The sequence below is a fragment of the Dryas octopetala genome, chromosome 2 (genome assembly GCF_963921425.1).
Source record: "Dryas octopetala chromosome 2, drDryOcto1.1, whole genome shotgun sequence".
Classification (NCBI taxonomy): Eukaryota; Viridiplantae; Streptophyta; class Magnoliopsida; order Rosales; family Rosaceae; genus Dryas; species Dryas octopetala.
Genome location: NC_141367.1, coordinates 20,647,163 through 20,669,450, shown reverse-complemented (window position 1 = coordinate 20,669,450; position 22,288 = coordinate 20,647,163). Strand labels below are relative to the sequence as shown.

General features: G+C 38.8%; 3 protein-coding genes across 3 annotated transcripts; 1 reads left to right on the top strand and 2 right to left on the bottom strand.

The window, feature by feature from the left end:
- Nucleotides 1-1,584: 1,584 nt before the first annotated feature.
- LOC147293966 (uncharacterized) lies at nucleotides 1,585-5,215 on the bottom strand. The gene is made up of 7 exons (XM_086233047.1): nucleotides 5,082-5,215; nucleotides 4,681-4,802; nucleotides 4,356-4,494; nucleotides 4,209-4,270; nucleotides 3,936-4,134; nucleotides 3,228-3,340; nucleotides 1,585-1,946 (listed from the first exon to the last, which is right to left on the bottom strand). The coding sequence occupies exons 1-6, from the start codon at nucleotides 5,140-5,142 to the stop codon at nucleotides 3,237-3,239; spliced, it is 687 nt and encodes a 228-aa protein (XP_086089173.1). The 5' UTR covers nucleotides 5,143-5,215; the 3' UTR covers nucleotides 1,585-1,946; nucleotides 3,228-3,236.
- Nucleotides 5,216-5,378: 163 nt separating this feature from the next.
- LOC147293965 (Sec23/Sec24 protein transport family protein) lies at nucleotides 5,379-8,651 on the top strand. The gene is made up of 2 exons (XM_086233046.1): nucleotides 5,379-6,276; nucleotides 6,850-8,651. Exons 1-2 carry the CDS (start codon nucleotides 5,575-5,577, stop codon nucleotides 8,506-8,508), a joined length of 2,361 nt encoding a protein of 786 aa, XP_086089172.1. The 5' UTR covers nucleotides 5,379-5,574; the 3' UTR covers nucleotides 8,509-8,651.
- Nucleotides 8,652-20,964: 12,313 nt separating this feature from the next.
- On the bottom strand, nucleotides 20,965-21,990 carry LOC147293964 (uncharacterized). Its single transcript, XM_086231154.1, has 2 exons — nucleotides 21,220-21,990; nucleotides 20,965-21,150 (listed from the first exon to the last, which is right to left on the bottom strand). Exons 1-2 carry the CDS (start codon nucleotides 21,988-21,990, stop codon nucleotides 20,965-20,967), a joined length of 957 nt encoding a protein of 318 aa, XP_086087280.1.
- Between the last annotated feature and the right edge of the window lie 298 nt (nucleotides 21,991-22,288).

Genomic DNA, 22,288 nt, shown 5'->3' with positions numbered 1-22,288 from the left:
TAGATGACAGAATGGACGGAAAAAAGTTTATTGAGACACTGAGAATAATTGTAGGTGATAAAGTAGGACAAATAAACATTTAGGTGGTAAAATGGGAATCGATTGAACTTATGGATGGTAAAAACACAAATAAGTCTTTAATTAATAAGAACAGATTTTTTTATAGAAAATTAGGATTAAATACCAAATATCAATAGTTTTTCAATAAAGCAGCAAGCCACTAATTTTTTTTTTTTTGTTTAGGTACTAACCTAGAGTAAGACATTTTGGATTAGGTCACAAATCAGTTTGTTATATAGTTGTGACTGTCGAACAATCACAGTTGTGATTAAACTATGACTGTTTCAAATTTATAAAAATTTAAAATTTTTAAGAGTTTATTACTTTTGATTTAGGCTTGGGGGATGAAGTCATATAACTCAAAGACTAAACAGTAAAGTTTAAGCCTTGCAAATATTGAAAAAACAACAAATCAATAAAAAAGTTATGACTGTTAGACAGTCACAGCTCGATATAACCATGTTTTTTAAAATTGGTACCTAAACTGAAATTTAGTACCTAAAGTAAAATGACATAAATGTTTTGGTAATTAAAATGAAAAAACATTATAATTTGGTACCTAAAATCAACGGACCTATTTTTTTATCCCTCTCGTCCAAGCAGGTTCAAATCATGGAAGGAAAATTTGAACCCAACCCAAAATTACGTGGGCGGAACCCATAACCAAAAGGTGGGTTTGGAGCCCACTCATGTAGCCTAACATGGGCCTTGATTCCCTCCATCACCATATGATCATGTAGACTGTTTAGCAGGTTGACCACAAAAAAAAAAAAAAAAAAAAAGAAAAGAAAGGAATCCTAGCACGCAAATCATCTAAATCTAAAATTGTGAATCTGTGATACTTTATTTTAGAGGCCATCCCTATTGCAAGAGTTGCGAAAAATTATGAGAAACGTCTCAGAATCTACAGCTAAGAGGTATATATCGTATATATTCCTCCACAATTTGTTGGAGACTAGTTGTTACTTGTTGTAGGTCTTTGTGGGTAAATTAAAAAAGGTAGCGGTGCCCAACTTCCCATGTTTTCATGGCAATGGATTTGCCTCTGAAGTGTGAGTCTGCACCATATGAGGCTAAACCTCATATTTTTCAATGAAAAACTTTAACAGATAGCTTCTCATGAATAGTTGAACTCACTAAGTCATATCCACGGTTTTCTCCATATAATGAGAGAGATTACTCCGTTTATTTCTTATTTTCAGAGTCTTTTACTGACTTTTCCACTTCCTAAAATTTTCAAATAGAAGAGGCTGGCCTTAATAAAAAGAGTATATGATCATATAACCATTTTGTAACATGATTCAAGCAAGCAATGTGTCAATGGGGATATGCACCTAGTTTGATGAGGCATGGCTACTTAGCTCATTTTTCTTCCTTATCTTCTATCCATGTACACTACTATGTAGTGTTTAACTACACAGCAAACAGTCCTGGTTACTTCTATTTCTACTTCTAAAAGTTAAAACCACCCTTCCATCACCATCACAATTTTATCCTACTCGTCAGGAGAACACCAGCAAAACAGAACAAAGAAAGCAAGCACTTCTAAATTATATTTTCTTCATCAAGAAACTACAAGTTCAGAAGTGAAGGCTACATTAGTAATATGTACAAACACAATATTGACCCCAAAAATGAACTACAAATATACTCCCATATACTGACTCATTGACCTAAAGCCCAAAAAGCAAGACTGGAAGAAAGATTTTTTTGCAGGTTGGTTGCATATGGTGCCAGAGTATCTGAATCTCAGGATGTGAAAAGCATGACCGGAAGAAGATTTCCTTGCAAGTCGGTTGAGTATCTGAATCTTAGGATGTGAAATTATCGTCAGCAATGCCCTTCTTGATCAGGTCTTGTTGAGATTAAAATACAAAAAACTGTGTCTGCAGAAACAATTCAACGATTCCAATTTAACAAACATAATGACAGAAGAGTCTTAAATAATTATATCATCCAATAAAAATTGTTAAATAATGCAAAGATGCATACATTATTCCTGTCAGGTTGTCATTTTGATAGAAACTGAAACAATTTCAATTATTTCATGCATCTACTTTGATGAATCTAAAGATGCCTTCATCATGACTGCTCTAGCTGCTCAATAATCAAGAACTCAAAAAAGTTATATTTATAAAGGTAGAACACTGTCATTTTCATTGGCATCATGGCTAAATCATGTTAAGAATTTTGAAACGACCAGCAGACAGATCGGATCAGGTTAACCCAATAATCCGTGGTGGTTGGTTCAGTTCACATCAAAACTTTTCCAAAATCAAATCCATACCTAGTTTAATTAAACTCTACCTTTAGCTTTTTTTAAGGGGGAAAAGAAATGGCCTCTTGACTGGAAATAAAATGTATTTTTTTGGCATAAATCTCTATAATTTCGTAACTCTATAGATTTCGAGATTTAAACCGAAACCTGATTAGTTTTTTTTCCCCCTTATGATATACCCTATTAGTTAAACATAAAATCGTTTACCACTAACACCCTATCATATTTGTTGTTCCATTTTACAATTTTTATAATCATCTCTTTATTTCAAGCAACAATCATGTAAAGGATAATATTGGTTATTAAGAAAACTAGACCTCTTAATATTTAGAAACAAGATCCGAGTTCAATATTCTCAACATAATCTATTCTTCTCATTTTACTGCAAGGAAGCATGAGCATCTGTTGATTCTAAAATTATTATAACCATGCGTGACAGTACCAATTATCTCTCCTTCCTAAGCAAAGAGGGCTTGATTGTAAGAGATTCTCAAAGCTAAACTAAATGTGAGGAGATTGCTGAAATCCTCAAGGGAAATTGAAGCCAATCCTGTTGCATTATCACCAAAGTTGATGCTGGCAATCAAGCTAGTATTATAAAACTAGCATGTGTTGAATATGCAGAAAAACAAATTGACTCACATATGATATAATCCAGGCCACAACTCCCCTCCCTTACAGGCTACACCCTAAACATCGCCATTAGTTTTTTCCTAACCAATAATTATCATTGGTCCCAGTGGTTGCATGAAGAAACATAGGTCTTAAGCATGCCCAATACTTTTCCATTTTCATAAGTAGTAATATAAACCTAGTTCCATTATGTACTTAATATAACTATGAGTTTCCAAACATAAACAAAGTGAGGAAGATAAAAAAGTAGCATCACCTTTTAAGTTCACTGTATTTGATTTTCAGGCTGTGAAAAGAAATCTTTGGCATTACGGGCTACCTCTGCTTCAAGTACTGCTTCTAACACAATGTCTGATCCATTAACATTCTCTGTCATCACAACCACTGGTTATCTATTTGAACATATATATCTAAGAAAAGCACACCTATTTGCAAATTCTCTTCAGAAAAAACTACGGCATGTTCAATTTAAATTTAAAAAAGTGTTTATATTTGTGTGTGTGTCAGAACAAAGATTGATAGAAATAATTTAATGTGCAAGATTTTTCAGGCTCTGATATCAAGAAGTAAGTATTTCCTGGAAAAATCCAAGTGAAAACTTGCAAACCCAGATACAACCACCATCAATAGAAAATCAATACTGTATGGGGAATACACAACTAGGCCATGAGCATGAGCAACACATTTCTTGGCCAACCATACAAGGCATGAAAAATGGCTAGTAAAGACAAGCATTCATATGAAACTATAATATTTGCAGCACACGTCGTCAAGAATTCAACTTAAGATAATGTGGGCGATTTAAAAAAGTAAATAGTTTGCATAATAAAATTTAAAGAATTGTTGTTTCTCAAGATATTGGAAAGGGAAATTCCATTAGACTGTCCCCAGTGGTGTGCTCAAATTGGGACCACAAAGTAAATGATCATATCAATATAAGTGTTATGATTCAGAAGACTATTACCCTTGCGATTCGGTAGCATCCCAGCACTTTCAGCTGATATTGGGAGAACAGCAAAAAGACCACTTTCATCATTAAAGTTCTCTTTCTCTGCACTACTCTTCAAAGAGCCAGTCTTCACAGCATCAGATTCAGCCAATTTTGCATATGCAGTTGCTTGGCTATGCATATTAAGTGAGTCTGAGGTTCTGAAAGTATAATCCTGCGAAAGATACGTACAAGGAGTTCAAGATGATGCAACGTGGGCTGTTATAAGAAGAAATTGTACTACAAAACCTTCATCACAACATTCGTTGGCTTCAGCTCCTCCTTGGGCTTCTCAAATGAGCTGTTGGCCCCTAACAAGAAAACATATAAACTGGTAATCATGAGAGAAGCAAAACATTACTTGGGTCAGCAATTTATGGCTGCTAAGAATACTACCATTATCTGGAGGGGCCACGTCTTGAGGATTGTCCATCAGCTTTCTAGTCAGAGGACCAGGATTTATAAGTGAGAAATTTCGGACTTCATAACGAATCGATTCTATTTGCGCCAATGCATCTTGAAGTTCTTTATGAACCTAAATGTTCATGCAAAGGACATAAATTAAAACAAAAAAACATTTGTTTCAAGGACATTGTCTTAGCCTGTTGTGCACAAAGCAAATTAGCTCACAATAACTGATGATAGAATGATAGTTATCATTAACTAATTAATCACTTTGATTTTTTCTTGAATAAAGAGCATTAGTAATTAGAAGAAGTACCTGGCGAGCTTGAGACTGCTGCATAACATTGTCGAATTGGCCACGAGCTAACTGCACGTACCCGATTGCCCGACCCGCTAACCTCCCAGCTGTTCTAGCAATTCTGGGCAAATCCTTTGGTCCTACAACACAACTCATTGCCCATCAAACCCACTTCAATTTTTCAGTTACTGTTTCCAATAAAATTATCAATCTTTGATTAAACCCCACAATCTCAGATAACCCAGAAAGTCTTTGACTTCACCCAACCAAAAAAAATAAAAAAAATCAGAACCAACCTTGAAAACGAAGATGCTACAGAGCCAAACTCAGAGAAAAGTTGAGAGTAAAATTGGACTGCAAAGCATTTTTCTTTTGAAAAAAAAAATACAAACAGAGAGAGGGAGAGTGTGTGTATGTACCGACGAGAGCAGCTGTGGCTCCGATCAAGAGGAAGAGCTCTCCGTACGAAATACCCAACATTTTTTGCGCCTCAAATGTGAGTGAGCTCGAGCTCGCTCATAAGGGCCCATATGACGTGGCAACCATGAGGGCCCACCATAAGGGAACCATACGACGTGGCGACCATTTGTTGGGTTTGTTTGTGCATATCTCTGGTCTCCTCCGCACTGAATCGAACTTTATACTCAACTAAAATCTACTCACACAAGATCAAAATATCGGGGTTTGCCTTCTTTTCTCTCACTTTCCCGAGAACCAAACACACTCCTCCCCCACTTCTTTTATTCCACTCCCCCCTCCTACACCTCAAACAAAACGTATACCGGATCTATATGTTAGTTCAGGGTTGGGGTTAGGGTTTCTCTGACCCACGAGCAAAACCGATGAACCTAAACTGAAGCAGAAAAAAAAAAAAAAAAGACAGACTTTAGGCGAACCCTCGTCGATTTCTCCATGGATTTCGTGGAATTGGAGGCAATCGAAGGCCTCCGATGGTCCTGGAACTCATGGCCAGCTTCAAAACAAGAAACCACAGCGCTAGTAATCCCTCTAAGCGTTATGTGCACGCCATTGATGCAACAAGCGGAGCTCCCAATACTCCCCTACGACCCGGTCACTTGTTTCCAATGCGGCGCCGTTTTGAACCCCTATGCCCGGGTCGAGTACACGTCTCGCATCTGGTTCTGTTCGTTCTGCCACCACAAGAACTCGTTCCCTCACTCTTACTCCAACATAGGCGAGACCAATCTCCCCGCCGAGCTCTTCCCGACTTACAGCTCCGTCGAGTACTCGCCTTCGGGTCGAAAACTCGCGAGCCCAGTTGCGAATTCGGGTCTGAACCGCAGTTGGGCCAATGGGTTGTCGTCGTCTTCCATGTCGCTGTCGTCTATGGTGTCTTCGTCGCCGACTTCCGGGTCGGACGGGGATCCGCGAGGGGTCAGACCGGCGTTTGTGTTGGTTGTGGACGCGTGCACGGCGGGGGAGGAGCTTCTGGCTCTTAAAAATGAGCTTTTGCTTGTTCTGGAGCAACTGCCAGAGACTGCTTTGGTGGGTCTGGTCACGTTTGATTCAATGGTTCGTGTTCATGATCTTGGATTTTCAGAGTGCTCGAGGGTCGTGGTGTTTCACGGAGAACGGGAGCTTTCATCGCTTCAGGTACTTATTTCTTCTTTATTTGCCGTATTTTTTCAGAAGTAGAAATGTGGATTAGACATTTTTGTTCTTGTTTGTATTGGGTAATGCTTGGACTCTACTGCAGAGTTTAATTTTTACAGAAACTGCTTCTGCTTTAGGGGATTTCTATTTATGATTATGAATGGGTTGCTTTAGGTAGTGTAGAAGACAATCCATTTTGTGAAGATATCAATAACTTGGAGCTCAAATTTGAAGGCAATCCATTTGGTAGTCTGTAGTCAAGTCCTTGAGAATAGTCGATACCCATAAGTACTTTTACCACTTCAGGCATTTGGTAATTGTATCAATCTCAGAACCTTCCAGATTCTTGAAATGCTCCCTACTTAAGGATTAGTCTCCATGTACACTAATTCAGGTCCAGATTTCTCGTTTGTCATCTGGTCCAACTTATGTCTGCTTTTTTCTTCCCTATAGAGTATATGTTAGAGTGTCCTGTGCCTTAGTTTGAATTTCTGAATTTTCTTATAGATTGCATTTTAATTCATCGTGTATATGATTGGAAGATAATGGATTACATGCTTTATAAACTCTTAGACTCAACAACTTCTGGGCATTAACCGAACAAAGCAGCAACAACTTGGAATGATGCCAGTAAACCAAAAGCAGGGTTTTTTGCTACCAGTATCTGAATGTGAGTTCAACATCACAACTGCAATTGAAGAGATCCATTCTTCAGTTCAAGTAAAACCCGGCCATCGCCCAAGAAGGTCTACAGGAGCAGCAATATCAGCTGCACTTGGACTTCTGGAAGGATCCTTAGTCAGTACGGGCTCCAGGATCATGGTCTTCACATCTGGACCTGCAACTTTAGGCCCAGGAATCGTTGTAGACTCAGATCTTAGTAACTCCATCAGAACTCACCAAGACCTCATCAATGGTCATGCACCTTATTATAGTAGATCTTGCATCTTCTATAGGAAACTGTCACAGCGGTTAACTGATGCATCTATTGTTCTCGATTTGTTTGCCTGTTCTCTTGATCAAGCTGGAATTGCAGAGCTAAAGGATCCTGTTGAGAAATCGGGTGGTTTCATGATGCTAGGTGAGACATTTGAGTCGAACCAATTCAGAAAATGTTTGCGGCACATTTTTACTCATGATGAAGAGGGGTATTTGAAGATGTATTTTGATGCAACCATTGAGATAGTGACCACTAAAGATGTTAAAATCTGTGGAGCCCTAGGTCCTTGTGTATCTCTTGAGAAAGTCAACAATTTAGTGAGTAGCAGTGAGATTGGGGAGGGTGGCACCTATATGTGGAAATTGGGTACAATCACCAATAAAACATGCATTGCTTTTTTCTTCCAAGTCAGTGATGACCAGAAAGTTCAACCTGCATCGGCATTCTTCATACAGTTCATAACACGATACCGGCATGGGAACATGGGAATCCGGAAAAGGGTGACAACTGCTGCAAGAAGATGGGTGGGGAACCGTTCACCAGAAGTGGCTGCTGGGTTTGATCAAGAAGCAGCAGCTTCAGTGATAGCCAGACTTGCCATACACCGAGCTGAGAATTGTTTTGCTCGAGATGTTATCAGATGGCTGGATGACATGTTGATCCGTTTTGCTTCCAAATTTGGAGATTACATGGAGGAAGATCCATCTTCTTTCCGATTGTCATCCAACTTCTCCCTTTATCCCCAATTCATGTATTACTTGAGGAGGTCTCAGTTTATTGATGTCTTTAATAGTAGTCCTGATGAGACTGCTTTCTTCCGGCTGATGCTGAACCGTGAGGGGGTGGTGGGTTCTCTTATCATGATCCAACCTACGCTTTTCCAGTATTCCTTTGATGGTCCACCCGTTCCAGTCCTCCTAGATGTTCGCTCCATCTCTCCAGATGTTATCTTGCTCTTTGATTCTTACTTTCATGTGGTTATTCATTACGGGTCCAAGATAGCTCAATGGAGGAAGCTTGGTTATGACAAGGACCCAAACCATGAGAATTTGAGGAAGCTGTTGGTAGCCCCGGAAATTGATGCAGAGCAATTGGTGGCTGACCGAGTTCCTGCACCTAAGCTTATTAAATGTGACCAGCATGGCAGCCAGGCAAGGTTTCTTCTTGCAAAGTTGAATCCATCTGTTACCCAGAATTCAACATACACAGATGGCTCAGATATTGTTTTCACTGATGATTTGAGCCTGCAAGTATTTTTAGATCACTTGCAGGTCCTGGCAGTGCAAGGCTGATGAAGAGGAGCATTGTACATAGCTTTTTTGATTATCTGTTGTCCTACAAAAGAAATTTTTGTGTATAGCTTTCAAGAGAAGAGGTCTTCTTGTATTTTACCGCCAGTTGTGCATTGAGTAAGAGTTATAATCTTCTTTTCCTTTCCCTTTTGTCTCTTTTCTTATCATTTTTGTCACTGGAGTTCCAAGTGATTGTTTCAGTTTGCTTTAATTTGAATGAATTTTTGTAGTTACTGAATACTGATCTAGTGTTTATGATATTATGATATCAGCTTTTTCACCCGGCTACATCTTTTTTAGTTCTTTGTAAGACCAGTGAGTATTTAAGTCCTTTAAATGGTGAACAATGCCTGGTTTTTTTATTTATGGGTTTTTATGGATGAGTAATTTTGGTTACAAGTAAAATCATATTTTGACACCTGTTCCTTTATGGGGAGGAATTTTTTCTTAACAAGTAATTTTTGTTTGGGCCTGCACTTGAGGGTTTTGGTTAATCTTGGTGTACAGACATGGCACCCCAAGACCCCGTCTTGAACTTCGGCTAGTTGCTGGTATTATTATTTACTACATATAATATCAAGAGCATCTGTTCCTTTCCTGTACTTGACAACCCCCTGAATATCTCCTTCCTTTGACTTCATTAAGTACTGAGTTGTATAACAAAAGTTCAATCAGATGGATGAGTTTGGACAACGAAAGATTGGGGATGAGGACTACAGCAAAGGTCAGTGTCAATCCATTAAGGAGAAGAAGGGTCCATGAGATATTCCAAGCCTCAATCTCACAAGACCATCTTTGGTGCGGACAAGGATGCCAAAAACTATATCTTACTAATTCATGGTACCCTTAGAAGGATCTAAGGGTTCAAAATGTCCTACTAATTCATTGTGTATCCTCAGAAGGATCTAAGGGTTCAAAATATCCCACTAATTCATGGTGTACCATTAGAATGATCTAAGGGTTTAAAAACATCTATGTATCATATATAGTGTTTGCATGTTACCCTACTAATCCATGGTGTAGCATCTAAGGGTAAGATTTTATAGCGGAACTTTTGAAATGGGGTGTCTTGACACATATATTCTACACACAAAAATATTAGGGTCAATTACAAGGTTACTTTCTCAAGTTTGATGCCATCTTCAATCCCTCCTCCATAGGGTTTCAATTTTTCAATGTACACTACTGGAAAAATGGACAGTAGGCACTGAAGAATGACTCACGATTAGCTAAAGATGAGATTAGAAGCTTTTAATACATGGTTTGGAGTAATCAGTAACTCCAAATTAGTTGACATGAAGAAAGGGTGAGTTATTGAATAATAGGCACTGGTAAACTGTGAGGGTTATAAAAAATCAACGGCTTCGGCTGTGTGGAGCCGCCGCAAGCCAACTGAGAAATGAATCACTTCACAGATAACCAAACCGTGCCATGTACTAATTCACAGATAACCAAACTGTGCCATGTAGTAATTCACAGATGACCAAACTGTGTCATGTACTAGTATAAGTGGCCGTTGGTTGTTTTCTAAACTCTCACAGTTTTGAATATGTTTTTTATATTTTAACTATCAGTCAGTTTGCATACTGTGCCATGACCAAAAGTAATATTTTCACACATGACCAAACCGTGTCATGTACTAGTATAAGTTCCTGTTGGTTGTTTTCTAAACTCTCACGGTTTTGGATATGTTTTTTATATTTTAACTATCAGTCACTGTTTGCATACTGTGCCATGACCAAATAGATAATACAGATTGACTAGGAGTCTAGGACATTTTATAAAAATTCAAAAATATTGGTGTTTGAGAAAACTAGGATTGAGGACCGGTTCTCACTCTTGAGGACCGGTCCTCCAGTAACTCGCTTTGAAATTTATGGGCTTAAGAACCGGTTCTCTCCTTTGAGGACCGGACCTCCAGTAACACACCTGATATGTTTTTTTTTCCTACTTAAATTTTTTCTCTCTCCTGACTCTCACATTTCTCTCTTCTCGATCTAGCTCTGTCTGCGGTCTTTCTCTTCCTTCTCCCAACTCCGATCATCTTCTCTGGCGAGAACTCTCTCGTCCGGTGGCCGATGGCGACATGACCACTCCCAAAAGCTTCCTCTCTCCCTCCTCTCTCTCATCATCACAGCATATATGAGTCAAGTTAAAGACTCTCACTCTTAGCTCTCACTTAGTCACTCGCGAGTCGCGATCTCCCATTTCCAGAAACACCCAGCCAGTACCCAGTCGCGATCTCTCTCGATCTCACTCTCGAAGTCTCGATCTCGCCTCTATCCCAGTCTCGAGACCGCCCACACCCACACCCACACCCACACCCACACCCACACCCATGAGGCTCGATCTCACTCTCGATCTCATCTATCACTCTCATCTCTCCCAAAATCAAAAGGTATGTCTCATCTCTGAAATTTCAAATTAGGGATTTAGGGTTAGGGTTTTGATTTGGGGATTCAATGACTCACGGGTTAGGGAAATGTTGTTGTCGAGGTTATATATATATATATATATATATATGATCTTGTTGATCCGACATCAAATTTAATTTTTGGAGCAGTGACAGATCGATCCATCACTTAGCGATTAAGTAAGTTTTTGTGCTTCTCTAAAGTGAATATGGTAAAGTTTTTAGCATCTGCAATCCCAACCTGCGTACATGATATCATCGTAGTTATTTTGGATTTTGGTTTGCTTTTGCTTTGTTCAGATGGAAAAGAGGCATCAATTTGCTATGCTAGCATCCATAGTGCACATAGTAAATGGAGATTGGGCATCCCTTGTTAATTCTTTGACTGAAATGGATGTTGTAAGCCCAGGGACTAGTCTCAGGCGTGTAACTATGGTATCATATCAGCTTCTCTAGTTTCAGTTCTATGGTGCCTTGCTAAATATTATGTTACTAAAAAAGATCTTTTTATGGAGAACAATGAGATTGTACTGCCATTTTAAATATGGCTACTAACTGGTTGAGTTCTAAATATATTTCAGGATCTGGATATGAGTTGGGAGAAGTAGAATTTAGAGATGGAATTCCTGATGTGAAGTTCAGCAGGGTGAGAATCATGTCTTGATCTCTTGAATAAAATACCACATCCATAGATGATCGTCCTCTTGATATTAAGTCATTAGATGATGTTGAACGTTTGTGTTTCAAATATTAGGGATGCACTATGACATTAATTTTTCTTTAGAAGTTGCTATTGGCTTTTTGTTGAGAGCTCTGCTTGTTTTATGAATGCAGTCATGCTATGCTATTGATCTCATGTACTATGGTCATTAGTAGCATTCTGTGTATTTATTCCATTAGGTGTTCATCAAATTTAAATGCCAAGGATATTGTAGATAGGCATACTCGTAATTGTTGGCTTACCCTCAATTTGTAATTGATTGCGTCTTCCTTCAATTCTGGATTTTCTTTGTTCTAGTGTTAGACATAATCCCACTTGCTGCTTTATATTTACTTGAGGCTGATTGTAACTATAATTTTTTTGAAGGTTCTGGGTAAAATCTGGTCTGTGGCTTTCAAGTATCATTTTTGTATGCCACCGTACTACACACTTGTTCTACGTTCTCTTGCTTCCTTTGAAGGTAGTGTTCACTTTCCTTAGGGCATCAAATCTAATTTTCTTATATTTGTTGTATCTATAGAATATTTGGTATATTTCTAAACTCATCATATCAGTGAACTTAGATTGGGTATATTTTGGATGTAAATAGGCAAGTTATTTTGTTGAACAAACTAATATAATTATAGACTCATCAATATTGTGAAGCAAATGTGTGAAAGTTGAATGTTTTATTTATCATGGCAATTTAAACTTTTTTTATGGCAAAAATTACAGTTTATTAGTAACTAATTGTTCAATACATAAGCATTATTGTAAGTATATATATTATTTGATATTATTGTATATGAAACAATATATGAGCAATTGTATATATATTAGTTTTATATATTTAATGAAAGTATGGCACGGATACCCGAAGGTGAAAAGCAAAGGTCATTTAATAAAAAAAATACATGAATAATTCGTATACAATATTTATATGTTTATCATGTCAATGTTATGCCATATTTTAATATTATTTAGTGTTTCACGGTTACACAACCATGAGAGCATGAAAATGAGTGGCTTCATGAACACCAGCGGTTTCTTTCCTTTAAAGCCGCTTGTATATCAGCTCGGCTCAAGTATGCTAATGAGAATGGCGTGGGACCCAGTCTGAATGGATTCACAGTTAGTTAAACCGTGACATTGTCACAATAGATACCCCTCCAAATCGCACCACCGCACAAACCGTGAATATAACAACAATAGGCACTGCAAAGTGTGCCCTTTGAGACTAATTGGCATTGTTTGGTGGGTGTGCCTGATGAAGGATTTTGTAGTAGTGGTAGTACAAAGTTCATTCAATTTAAGACAATGTGGCCTATGCCACACTTCCGTCCAGTTCGACTGTTTGGTCTAACGTTAGTGGGCCCGCCTATATGCTGACACAAACTCAACACAGAACATGTACTGGGGGTTATGCTCATGAGAGATGTCTTGGTGCCAAATGAGAGGGTTGTATTGGTGCCAAAACTTTTTTTCTGACATGGCATAAGCTTCAAGGATCTCACAACCTAATTAAGTTCCTTAAAGACCATTTATAAGGAATTTTTCTGAACCAAGTGAAGTTAGGACAAAAGCTAAGTTCATTGTGTGGAAAAGGCAACCTTTGGAAGACCTTGCATCTGTGGATTATTTGGACATTGAGAAAGAGAAAGTGACAGAAAATCAACCTTTTAAGAATGAGTTGGTGAATAAGTGGTGCAGGAGTCGACCTCCACTTTACAATATGTATCTCTGGATTTTTTTTTTTTGTTGATTTTTTTGCTTTATATGGTTATGGTCTTGAATATTCAGTATTTGATGGGGATCTGGGTTTTTGGGTTGAAATTTTTAAGGATATGGTCCGATTTGGACTTTTGTTTTTTGGCTTGTCCACTTAATTAATGTACTGTTGTGCTTCTGATAAATATGTGTTGTTGGTGGGTTTTGTGTTAGTGGAGTACTTTTATAATAAATGGGTTGTTGTTAATTGGAAGGTGATAAATATAGTTGTTATTGTCATGTGCCTTCAATAATAGACTTTAATATTCTTCTGTGAGGGTTTATGGTCAATGTTTTAGAGTTTTATGGATTTTGCATTTTGTGTTTAGGGGGCGGATCCATGGCTTTCTATTTTTGATACAAATTTTGACACAAGTTTTCAATAGGGCCCACTTCATATAGGATTTCAACGATCCAAACCGTCTATTTTTTAGGTCTCCATTAAAGAATCATTATTGCAAAAAATTAGGTATATCAGAAATCATTTATCTATAAACATTAAGTGGTCAACAAAATAAACACTTGAAATGTTGATCATTTAATCTTATATGGTAAATGGTTTCCGATTTACCTAATTTTTTGTAAGAATTACCCCTTAATGGAAATCTAAAAAATAGACAGTTCGGATCGTTGAAATCCTATATGCAGTGGGGCCCATTAAAAACTTGTGTAAAAAATATGATGTCATGGATCTTTCTCCTTGTGTTTATATGTGGTCCCAAAGTATTTGATTTGTAAGTGTCTTCACATATGAACTTTTTGTGTGTGGTGGTCCTAGATGTCTTTATATATAGTGTGCATTATTGTTTGGTTTTCTATTGTGGGTGGTGGTCCTACATGCCTTTATGGTAACTATGAAGTGGATGATGTTTTGTATGCAGGTGATCCTGACTTGTTTTCCATACGCATGCACCATGGAGGACAAATGTGAGATTCCTATTATGTAAATGGTGGTATTACTTTGTTTGATGACTATGACAAGGATAAAATATCTATGACTGAGATCACTTGTATGGTGAAAGAGCTTGGACATAGTGAAAATATTACTTATCATTATAGAGTGTCTGGTGCTAATTTAGATGAGGGCTTGTTATGTTGAAGACAGATTGAGATGTATTGGACATGTGTGCACTTGTGCCAAACACTAGGCTGCTAGATATCTTTCTAGAGCACAAGGACCCCATTGAGCCATTTCAGAGTTCAGCAGGCTCTGGTGGAGGCATTTATGAGGTACCAGTTACTAATGAAGTGGATGCTAATGTTAGGGCCATAAGTGGGGTATTAATTGAGGAGCTTCCTAATGAGTTCAGTTAGGAAGAAGTTCTTTGCTGCCGAAAAAGGAAAGCAAAAGGTGTTGAAGACATGGTAGAAAAGCTAAATGATGATGAGAATGCTGCTACACCAAAACCTCAAGAGCAGTGTCAAATCCAAGATTCTTAGCTCGGGGGGTCATGGTGGTGCCGTGGTGGGTGGGCAGCCGGGTAAATGACTGGCAGGCGGCGGCAGGCAGGCGGCAAAATGTGAAAAAATTATGTATTAATTGTTATTAATTATCGTTATATCTTTTTATATTATCTAAATTATTCAATTTGTATGTAAAAAACACGGGCGCCAAAGGGCTAGTAATTTCATAATATTGAAGACATCGTTAAGTTCTTTACGTAAAGAACAAAAAAGAGCTTTTATAGCACTCAAAAAACGCTATAAAAATCCTTTTATAGCGTTATTGCAAATGCTATGACAGCCGACGTTATAATAGACCCAAGGTTTATTATAGCGTTTTTGGAACGCTATAAAAAAATTTCTTTCTATGGCGTTTTAGAAACGCTATAAAAGATCTATATAATAGCGTTTTAAAAATGCTATTATATGTAACAATCTTTCATAGCATTTTAAAGAAGCTATTATAATTATTACTATAGCATTTTAAAATGCTATCGTTAAATTTTGCAAATATATAATAGTTATTGATTACATATTGTATTGCCTCCAAAATTATTTTTTTAGGCTTTTTAGATTGATACTCGAAATTTTTTATATATAGCTAGCATTTAGTATGAAAATTATATGCTATCAAGTATATATGTAAATTAAAATAAACAATTGGAACTAAAACACATCATTAAATATATTGGTCCTGAAATACAATAAATAGATGTTACTTCAAATACCAATGTTAAAACTGCATAAGTATAATAGTTTCACAAGTGTCATAGTTTCAAATTGACCTTTAAAAAACACTAATATGAAGGTCTTATAGTAACAAAAACGAGCCTAGCCTTCATGATACTCGAGTAACCTATTAACTATCCTCAAGATAAAGCATCCAATAGCCGAGTTTCTCCAAAATGCCAAAAAGAAACCATCCAATATCCAAGAGTCTCCAAACTGCCAAAAAGAAAATATCCAATATCCAATATCCAAGTGCCTCCAAACTGCCAAAAAGAAAGTCCAATCATTTCTAAGTTTAGCCAAAGCCTTAATATAGACAAAATATAATATTTCTTAAACTTATAAAATATTGCCGAGTAACAATTTCATATACCAGATTCACCAACTAAACAATGGCTACAATCAGCCATAATTAATTTTAATATACTCTACACAGTAGGCAAAAAAACTCATTCTTTTAGATTTTTCATGAAAAAGATGCACTTTAAAGTCATAAATGGCAAGGCAGTAGCCAAGCAATACAACATATACTTCACCTATCTTGAAAGATCATCTTCAACTTGGTTTTGATTCCCATTCCTAAACTTCCACGCAAGTTTGCTAGTGAAAGATCATATTGAAGACTTTCTTTTATTTCCTCAGGTTTAACAGTGCAGTTTAGGATGATTCAGCAACAGTAATATGTAAAGATAACCAATTCTAACGTTAATATAGAATATCACTAGAATATTATAGTTCTTGTGTTTGAAATAAACATAAGCCTAATAAAGTAGAAGCAGTTGACCAAACATCCATCATCTTATACTCATCATGTCAGTATTACAGTTCAACCTTCCATAAAACTCAGACCAAGCCTAATTTGTTAGCTTTTAGCAGTAAGACATCAAACTTAGACCAAATAGACATTAAAAAAAAAAAATTTAAAAATGTTGTAAAAGTATGTAGAAAATTAGGGTTTTGTGGAAGAGAGGAGGCAGAGAGAATATGATCAGTCCATCTTATTCATGTTATAAATATCCTTATATAGAAGTAGGGTTTACTAGGTTTTGTATATTTACTAGTATGCCCCTACAACTAATTACAGGGATAGCCACATAAAACAATATATTTACAACACTCCCCCTTGGATATTCCATGTCATTAGTGTTGTCTCTGCTATGCGCTTCTAAGTTGCCTCGTTAAAACCTTGCCAAGTAATAAAAACCCTGTGGGAACAAAAACAACCTTGGTCGAAGGAAAAAGAGTGCAACGCGCTTGAGTGTGGAGTAGTCACATCAGAACCTCGAAAGTAGGTGAAGTCATATCTTCTGGATCATAGGCAAATAGTATGTCAATGGGAGCGGGGTGCATTAGAGTTGCTACACCAAAACCTTGCCCGGTAAACCCAATGGGAAAAACCCGTGGTCGAAGGGAAAAGATGAGCAAATGCATATATATCAGATCAATACATCTTCAGGATGTAGTATGAGTAGGGTGACCATGCCAAGATGTGCCTCATTAAAACCTTGCCAGGTAACAAAACCCAGTGGGACAAAATAACCCTGGACGAAGGACAAAATAGTACACGATGGTCAAGTGAGTATGCTTCGGGATACTCCCCCTGATGTCGACTCCCCCTGAAAATTACATACTAGGTAAATCAGCCAATCTACGCAAACCAATACCTCGAACATGCATCAAGAATGTGGACTTTGGTAGGGACTTGGTAAAGAGGTCTGCATGGTTGTCTTGAGATCGGATCTGCTTGACTTCAATCATCTGATGCTCTTGTTGCTGTTGATTGAAGAAGAACTTCGGTGCAATATGCTTGGTGTTGTCTCCTTTGATGAAATCTGTCTTCATCTGCTGGATGCAAGCGGCATTATCCTCATAGATAATCGTTGGTTCATCAGTGGTGGAATTCAGCCCACACGTAGTTCGAACATGCTTGGAAACTGCTCTTAGCCATATACATTCACGAACTGCTTCGTGAAGGGCTAGAATCTCAGCATGATTCGAAGAGGTAGCAACAAAGGTCTGTTTCGTAGACCTCCAAGATATTGTTGTATTCCCAATGGTAAAGACATAACCAGTTTGAGAACACGCCTTATGCGGGTCTGATAGATACCCTGCGTCAGCATATCCAAAAGGCGAGCATCATTCCGAGGATCGAGGGGGTTCGATCCATTCCTTGATGCGTAGCTAGGGATAGAATAAGCCCATATCCGTCGTACCTCTAAGGTAGCGGAAAATGTCTTTTATGCCATTTCAGTGGCGGCGTGTTGGCGCAGAGCTACATCTAGCTAACAAGTTCACAGCGAATGAGATGTCCGGTCTAGTACATTGAGCCAAGTACAATAATGCGCCTATTGCACTTAGATATGGGACTTCTGGTGCCAATATCTCTTCGTTATCATCTGCGGGACGAAACGAATCTTTCTTAGGATCTAGACTACGGACGATCATGGGCGTGCTAGAAGGCTTCGCTTTATCCTCATTAAAACGCCTTAACATCTTCTGGATGTAATTCAATTGATGAACTAGAATTCCATCTGCACGGTGCTCGAGCTCCAGGCCGAGACAGAAATTCGTTCTCCCAAGATCTTTCATCTCGAATTCCAACTTCAGGTGTTTAGTTGTTTACTTGATCTCTTCAAGAGTACCAATTAGATTCATGTCATCGACATAAACAACTACAATAGTAAAGCCGGAACTTGTTCTTAATAAACACGCAAGGGCATAGAACATTATTCACATATCCCATCCCGATCAAATACTCACTTAGACGGTTATACCACCTCCGTCCAGATTGTTTCAATCCATAAAGTGAACGCCTCAAACTAATGGAGAGCGTGTTCCGTGGTCTGGAACTATTTGCATCGGGTGTCTTAAGTCCTTCGGGAACTTTCATATATATCTCTGCATCAAGATCCCCATAGAGATAAGCAGTGACCACATCCATAAGCTGCATACTCAGTTTTTCGGAAACTACCAAACTGATAAGGTAGTGGAAGGTTATGACGTCCATTACGGGGGAATACTCTTCCTCGTAATCAATCCCAGGGCGTTGAGAAAATCCTTGCGCCACTAGACGAGCCTTGTATCTCACAATCTCGTTTTTCTCATTACGCTTCCTTACAAATACCCATTTAAATTCTACAGGTTTAACATGGGAAGGTGTAGGAACGACAGGCCCAAACACCTTTCTCTTTGTCAAGGAATCTAATTCGACCTGGATTGCTTCTTTCCATTTTGGCCAGTCGTCTCGACGTTGACATTCATCAACGGAGTGAGGTTCGATGTCATCGCTAGTTATGATTTCGGTAGCTACCGCGAATACAAATATATCATCGATGATAATCTCGTTTCGATTCCAGAGCTCACTTAATCATGCATAATTTATAGAGATCTCTATATTCTCGAGAGTGGGTTCTAACGTTGGAGCGTCCCCCAACGTCGTCTCTTCTGGGACGGACCCATAATCCGAAACTATTTCGTGAGATGGATCGATTGAGGTCGCGATGTCAAGGGGACTCATTTGTGCCAAATGTATCCTCTTCCGGGGATAAGAGTCCATCGAACCTAGTGGTCAACCTCACTTCTGGGCAGGGACATATGACTGGTTAGCCACTATTGTTGTACCTCGTTCATCTGGGACGACACGTCCTCCTAGGACGACACGTCCTTCGGGGACGGATATCCTTGCAGGCACATTTGCAGCAGGTATATGTGATCTCGTCACTTTAGCTAGATCAGAGAATGCGTCTGGCATATTATGAGTTATACTCTGTAGATCTAGAATTCTCCGCACTTCACTATCACATTGTGCGGTTCGGGGATCAAGATGAGACATAGTGGGGACATTCCACGTCAATTCACGTCGTTCTTCAGGAACGGTGACGTTCTTATCTCCCCCTAACGGCGGGAAGACTGTCTCATCAAAGTGACAATCCGCAAATCGAGCGGTAAAGAGATCGCCTGTCAAGGGCTCTAAAAAGCGTATAATGGATGGGGATTCATAACCGACATATATGCCCATCGTTCGTTGAGGACCTATTTCGGTACGTTGTAGCGGCGCAACTGGCACGTAAATTGCATACCCAAATACGCGTAAGTACGAAACGTCAGGTTCGTACCCAGTCACCAGCTGTAACGCGGAGTAAGGTTGGGTAGCAGTGGGCCTCAACCGGACCAACATGGCTGCATGCAAGATTGCATAGCCCCACGCAGAAATTGGAAGCTTGGTGCGCATAACCAAGGTTCGTGCGATCATTTGTAATCTTTTAATGAACGCTTCTGCGAGACCATTCTGGGTGTGAACATGGGGAACTCGATGTTCAACATTAATCCCAAGGGACATGCAATAATCATCGAAAGTTTTCGATGTAAACTCTCCGGCATTATCATGTCTTCTGGACTTTATAGGATAATCCGTGTGGTGAGCCTTCTGGGCGAGAAGTTTAGCAAAAGCAGCGTTTCTTGTGGACAATAGTGTAACATGTGATCACTTTGTCGATGCATCAACCAAAACTATGAAATATTTAAATGGTCCGCATGGTGGTTGGATAAGTCCACAAATATCCCCTTGTATCCTTTGCAGGAAAAAGATGGAGTCTTTACTAGTCTTTGCATATGATGGTCTAGTATTCAACTTTCCGAGCGAGCAGGCTTGGCATAGTGTGTCACTAAACACAAGATCCTTATTAGTAAGGGGATGCCCGTGTGATGAATTGAGGATACGGCGCATCATATTTTGACCTGGGTGTCCCAACCGGTCATGCCATAGCAATAAACTGCTCGAATCGGTTAACTTCTGGTTAACAATGTGATTGGCCTCAATCGATCTAATGGTGGTCATATAAAGACCGCTCGATAGGCATTTCAATTTCTCCAATGTACGCTTCTGGCCATACAAATTGGAGGTTATGCAAAGATATTCCACTCCATTTTCTTCAGTGGTTTCAACGTGATAACCGTTGGCTCGAATATCCTTATAACTCAACAACGTTCTTCTGGAACTTGGAGAATATAAGGCCTCATTAATGGTAATTCAGTACCATTGGACAACATAAAAATGGGCTTTTGCCATGGCCCTCTATCAGGTTGGATTGGCCTGATATGGTTGTCACAGAGGTATGAGTAAGCAATAAGTTTGAAAAATACTTCCGATCTTGAAGTATGGTGTGCGTAGTAGCACTGTCTGCCAGACAACAAACTTCCCCACTAAACATGCTTATTCATAAATTTAATTCAATAGATCACATGTATGAAAATAACTTAATTGAATTAAATAATATTCGAGTATAACCAAATTTCCAAAACAAATAATCCAAATCATAAATCACCAAAATAATCTGAATAAGAAAAACATTATTCAGAAAATAAATACGGCACAAGCGCCGATCATATCCATGTCATCGAGTTTCTAGTCCTCGAAGTGTCCAGATTCAGTCTGGAAATCAGTGACCTCTAGGGTGGTATCCGTAGGAAATGATCCCTCAATGAGGTTGGTCTCTCGAGTTCCGCGACTGGCGTGATACTCATTTACAGCTTGCGCTGATGCACGGCAGGTGCGGGACCAGTGATCAGTTCCTCCACATCGGTAACAGAGATCATTCTGATTCTGATTCTGGTGGCGACGGGCTGGACCAGTGTTCCTCTCATTTTGAGTTCTTAGGGCCGAGGGACCGTGGTTTCTACCACGTGGGCCATGGCCACGTTGGCCTCCGTCATACAGGCCATTCCTCTGAGAACCTTTCCTTCCATATCTCGGGCGGTCAGACTTTGTGCCCTTTCCATGACCTTGGTATCCTCTTTCGCGGTTTGAATCGCGATAAGTAACAGCGTTTGCTTCAGGCAATGGTGCTGCTTTAGTACCGACAGGTCGGGCTTGATAATTTCTCATTAATAAGTTGTTGTTCTTTTCAGCGAGCAACAGAGTGGTGATCAATACCGAGAACTTGGTAAAATTCCTCTCCCTGTATTGTTGCTGCAGGACCAAACAGGAGGCAGGGAAGGTGGAGAAAGTCTTCTCCAATAGGTCAGCTTCGGTGAGCTCCTCCCCACAAAATTTGAGGAGTGACCGGATCCGGCAGATCTCCGAATTATACTCATTCACGGATTTGAAATCCTGGAAACGGATGTTCTGCCAGTCATGTCTTGCTTCAGGCAAGAAAATGGTCTTCTGATGGTTAAACCGCTCTTCCAGAGCAACCCAAAGAGCTCGTGGATCCTCTTCAGCGAGGTACTCAACTTGGAGTGCTTCTTCCATATGTTTCCTAATGAAGATCACGGCACTTGCCTTAAGGGACTCTGCAACAACATTGTCTGCATTGATTGTCGACCTCATCTTCTTGGCAGTCAAATGAAGCTTAACATCTTGAGTCCACTTTAGATAGTTTCTTCCGGAAACTTCCAAAGCGACGAAATCAAGCTTGTTGAGATTTGACATTCTTTGGTTGAAAGGAACAAATAATCATAATTAGTGCTTCGGGCAATAATATCCATAAACAATAAATAAGAACTTCAAGTTCTATAACATGGTATAGACATGTAAAATCTACTGGTTTTATCATGTATGGTGAATTTATAAAGGAAACTTCAGGTTCCTTATATGGCATTATTGAAGCTACAGGTTCAATATTTATGTATGAACTACTGGTTCATTAATTACCTGCAATTTCTACACATATACTCTAGTGCGAAAATTAAACAAGTAAAATATTCATATACTCAAGAAGAACACAAAA

Coding starts and splice junctions, on each gene's coding strand:
- LOC147293966 (XM_086233047.1), bottom strand. CDS start 5,142: ATGTTGGGTATTTCGTACGGAGAGCTCTTCCTCTTGATCGGAGCCACA. Junction 4,495..4,680: donor AGCAGTCTCAAGCTCGCCAG/GTACTTCTTCTA, acceptor ATGAACATTTAG/GTTCATAAAGAACTTCAAGA. Junction 4,271..4,355: donor CGTGGCCCCTCCAGATAATG/GTAGTATTCTTA, acceptor TTTTCTTGTTAG/GGGCCAACAGCTCATTTGAG.
- LOC147293964 (XM_086231154.1), bottom strand. CDS start 21,990: ATGTCAAATCTCAACAAGCTTGATTTCGTCGCTTTGGAAGTTTCCGGA. Junction 21,151..21,219: donor GTAGAAACCACGGTCCCTCG/GCCCTAAGAACT, acceptor AATCAGAATGAT/CTCTGTTACCGATGTGGAGG.
- LOC147293965 (XM_086233046.1), top strand. CDS start 5,575: ATGGATTTCGTGGAATTGGAGGCAATCGAAGGCCTCCGATGGTCCTGG. Junction 6,277..6,849: donor GGGAGCTTTCATCGCTTCAG/GTACTTATTTCT, acceptor ATAAACTCTTAG/ACTCAACAACTTCTGGGCAT.